At 44.2% G+C, this 4025-nt stretch overlaps 1 protein-coding gene and 1 pseudogene across 1 annotated transcript; one reads left to right on the forward strand and one right to left on the reverse strand.

Annotated features, from left to right (window-relative positions):
* The first annotated feature begins 350 nt into the window (after window positions 1-350).
* Window positions 351-1703, forward strand: LOC104807096 (annotated as a pseudogene).
* Window positions 1704-1896: 193 nt separating this feature from the next.
* On the reverse strand, window positions 1897-3399 carry LOC104807097 (protein NDH-DEPENDENT CYCLIC ELECTRON FLOW 5-like). The gene is made up of 4 exons (XM_010532209.2): window positions 3130-3399; window positions 2757-3043; window positions 2273-2659; window positions 1897-2097 (listed from the first exon to the last, which is right to left on the reverse strand). Exons 1-4 carry the CDS (start codon window positions 3377-3379, stop codon window positions 1900-1902), a joined length of 1122 nt encoding a protein of 373 aa, XP_010530511.1. The 5' UTR covers window positions 3380-3399; the 3' UTR covers window positions 1897-1899.
* Between the last annotated feature and the right edge of the window lie 626 nt (window positions 3400-4025).

Below are 4025 nucleotides of genomic sequence, written 5' to 3' on the forward strand. Positions count from 1 at the left end.
AATATCCTCAACTCCATATGCATTCAAAGGAAAAAAAAAAAAAAGAGTAAGAACGAAAATATATGCATTCATAAGACTTCCATATGACCACGTCCGCATACTTACAAACCCCAGGTGGGAAACAAATATTAAAATAACGAAGAATCTATTTGCGTCCAAAGAAAACGCACCTAATTAATATTTTTCCTATTATGTAAATAAGCTATTCAATATCCTATAATGATTAACTTAGTAAATGATTTCATAATTCGTTGAATTACTTACCTTTAATAGCTATATTACAAATTTAATTACTCACCAAACATAAACCTTATATATATACATATGCATATCTGTAAAACGTATAATAACAACAAGTGCTCATCCTTTGGAAACGCAGCACTCACAAAAAAAAATGGCGTCTCTATTCTCTTCAACCCTCTTCTCACTCTTCTTGCTCTCATCGCTGTTCCTCTCAAACGCAAACGCTGAACCCGAACGCGGTTTCACCGTCGACCTCATCCACCGCGATTCCCCCAGATCGCCGTTTTACAATCCGGCGGAGGTGCCGTCGCAGCGTCTGAGAAACGCGTTACGCAGGTCAATGAACCGTGCGGTCCGTTTCACCAATTCATTTGGTCCGTCACCAAACACCCCCCAGGCTGATATAACGTCTAGCAAAGGCGAGTATCTTATGAACGTCTCGATCGGGTCCCCGCCTTTTCCGATAATGGCGATCGCCGACACGGGGAGCGACCTGATCTGGATGCAGTGCAAACCCTGTGAAGACTGCTACTCGCAAAACGCTCCTATCTTTGATCCAAAAAGCTCATCCACATACAAAAAGGTTTCTTGCACCGCAAGGCAATGCCAAGCCGTAGACCAGACCAGTTGCAGCAGCGGTCGTGGCGGTTTGAACAACGGCACTTGCCAGTACTCTATCGTGTACGGTGACCAGTCTCACTCCAACGGAGATGTCGCAGTCGACACCCTCACGCTCGGATCCACGGACGGACGCCCGGTGGCTCTGTCTAACACCGTCATCGGCTGCGGCCACGACAATGCGGGAACGTTCGACGATAAGGGTTCAGGTCTCATCGGACTCGGAGGAGGATCCGTTTCGCTGATAACCCAGCTCGGCAACTCGATCGGAGGAAAATTCTCGTACTGTTTGGTTCCTTTGTCTTCGAAATCCGACCTGACCAGCAAGATGAACTTCGGTTCCAAAGCCATAGTGTCGGGCCCTGGCCCCGCTCGTCAAGAAAGATCCTGACACATTCTACTACATGACACTCGAAGCCATTACCGTGGGAGGCAAGAGACTCGATTTCCCGGGAAGCAAAGAAGAAGGAAACATGATCATCGACTCGGGCACGACACTAACGTTGTTGCCACCCGATTTCCATTCGAAACTCGAGTCAGCTGTCGCGGCCGTGGTCAAGGGAAAGCGAGTGTCCGATCCAGGAAACTTTTTGACTCTGTGTTACCAAATGAGTTCCGATCTCAAAGTTCCGACAATCACAATCAACTTCAAAGGAGCGGATGTGAAGCTCGACCCCTCGAATTACTTCATCCAAGTCGCGGACGACGTCGTCTGCTTTGCCTTTGGCGAAACCGACGACTTTGCCATCTACGGCAACTTGTCACAGATGAATTTCCTCATCGGATACGACACCATTTCAAAGAAGATGTCGTTCAAGCCTGCTGATTGTACTAAGATGTAGTAAAAGAAAAGAAGGAATCGCTATGATGTTTTCGGTCTGAATCGTTATATCTCTCTTAAAAAAAATTTCCTATTTACCATGATCATCTTTCTGTATGAAAAAACCGAATCCAAAATAACCGAACAAATCGAATAAATAAACTTTTACTTATGAAGTTACATAACTTGTTTAAAAAAAAAAAGGAAGAGGAAAATGGTTAAGAGTTAGGGTTGTGGACGTGCTGGACAGCTCTCCAAACAGAACAGGGTTCCAAAGAGATGGGTTTGAGCAGAGCAGAATGTCCAATACAGACATAAGCAGATTTGCTGTAACTCTCGAGCCCTCTTGAGCCAGGACTGAACATGTACACTTCTTCTAACCCTTCTCTTCCTACTACCACTGAGTTCCTTCTTCCCTGTCACATTCATCAAGATTCAAACACCAAAGGGTTGTTGGATATTCGGGAAAAAAATGATGATATTTGGATCTCGGGTATCGAAATATGATACACGTACTCGGGTATCAGAACCAGATATCCGATTATTGGCTGATGTATATAAGTTTTGTGTGGGGGTTGAACAATCACTTACTCTGTCAATGACAGTGAAGCTTTGAGGTGCACATGTGTATATCCTGCTCATCTCTTCATTCAACTGCTTGTAATTGCTCTGCTCTTCGTACTCAATCTCTTCCTTGTTCCCTCCGAACCCGGGTTTTTCTCCTTCATCTTCTTCTATAATCGTCTCGGGGCACGGGAGAAACGGTGTTTTCTCGACGTAATTTGATCCATGTAGACCAACTGCATATGTGGCTTCTGGTGTACTAACTGTCAAATGGCTTAGAAGTGAACACTTTATTTGGACCGGCGACAAGTTTTTGTTCGTGACTGTGAGTTCACAGCTTAGTGTTTCTTGTCCAAGAGTAATAACTTGCTTCATCTCCAGCATGTTGTCTACGTCCCTTCTTGCCAACTCTACCTGCATTTTTTTCGGGTTTCTATTCATCAGACATGACTTTACGGTATGCATTCGATATCATCAGATTATACGAAATCAGATACCAATGACTTGTAACCTGAACATAGTCCTGGGAATCTCCTGCTATGCCCTGAAGAATCCAGCCACTGGGCATCGACCAAGAACTGATTTCGTCGAGATCTTGATCATCGGGAAATATGGCCGATGAAACTCCTCCTTGTATGACCACTTCATCGTCTTCCTCCTCCGAGACCCAGGTGTGAAGAAGCTCCATCTTTCCTCCATGCCACACTGGGACCTTGTACGAGGTTACCATGCCACGTGACAGCACCACAGTGGCTGAGCTCCTGTTCTCCAGCTTCAACTTGGCAATGCACGTCTCACCTGTCATGAACTCATCCCCTCGTATAACCATCCAAATCACAATCCCTCAGATTAGCAAACATAAATGTTACGATTAACGGTAGTACCGATATCTTCGAAAGTGGCTCCATGGCCGGAGAATTCTCTCCGTAGATACTCCAAATTGATCGGAGGGTAAGGGATCGAGGCCGAGGAAGCTGAAACAAATGGAACAGAAACCCCCTTGCACTTCTTCTTCTTCTTCTTCTTGTTGAATTGTATTAAAGAAGACGAATGAGAGCTCAAAAGCTTCGAAGATATCCATGGCGAATCCGTGAAGAAGATATTACTGCGTGAAGCAATGGTGGCATAAGCCATTGTTGCTCTGCGCTAAGCTTCAGAGCCTTTGGAAAAGACAAAAAGACATCGCCTTATCTTCTATCCTCGCGGGTGTTTAGATCTTTTTCTTTTCTCTTTTAAGAAAACAAACTGCCTGCTTTTGTTTGGTAGTGAATATGAATTCTAAGATATTTTCTCCCCTTGTTACAAACAAATCGATCCAAGATATTTCTTTGGGGGCTAGAGATTTTATCATACATACATGTCTGATACATAAATCACTTCACTAACCATCTGTCTTATCATAAATCAGCTGTTTCAGAGCTTCAGATGTCCGAGTTGTGAAGCCTTAAGCATCCATTATACGAATTATAATCGAGACAACGTTAATCCGTCTTTGAATTCGAGAATATAAAACGTTTGTAAAGCGTAAGGAGCAACGATTTCTTCCTCTATATGAATATATAACACTTCTCAGAGATGTAAATACGTACAAAGGACAAGAACAGGAACAAGATGATGATGATGATGTGAATTTAGAGGTTGTCATGCTCAATGACCATGGCTCCTCTCCAGGAATCGCCGGAGTCGATTTCAACGGGGACGAGCATAGAGGCCGGTCCCGTGCAGACAAAGTAATCTCGCTTCCCGAACTTCTCACACATCGACCCGGGGCTCCCTACAT

This window comes from Tarenaya hassleriana, unplaced genomic scaffold, assembly GCF_000463585.1.
Source record: "Tarenaya hassleriana unplaced genomic scaffold, ASM46358v1 Cleome1244, whole genome shotgun sequence".
Classification (NCBI taxonomy): domain Eukaryota; kingdom Viridiplantae; phylum Streptophyta; class Magnoliopsida; order Brassicales; family Cleomaceae; genus Tarenaya; species Tarenaya hassleriana.

Bases quoted from the DNA above. Each gene is read 5' to 3' on its own strand.
- LOC104807097 (XM_010532209.2), bottom strand. From the start codon at position 3,379: ATGGCTTATGCCACCATTGCTTCACGCAGTAATATCTTCTTCACGGAT. The intron at 2,660-2,756 runs GTTACAAGTCAT...AAAAAAATGCAG, and splicing joins ATTCCCAGGACTATGTTCAG to GTAGAGTTGGCAAGAAGGGA. The intron at 2,098-2,272 runs GTAAGTGATTGT...TGAATGTGACAG, and splicing joins GCTTCACTGTCATTGACAGA to GGAAGAAGGAACTCAGTGGT.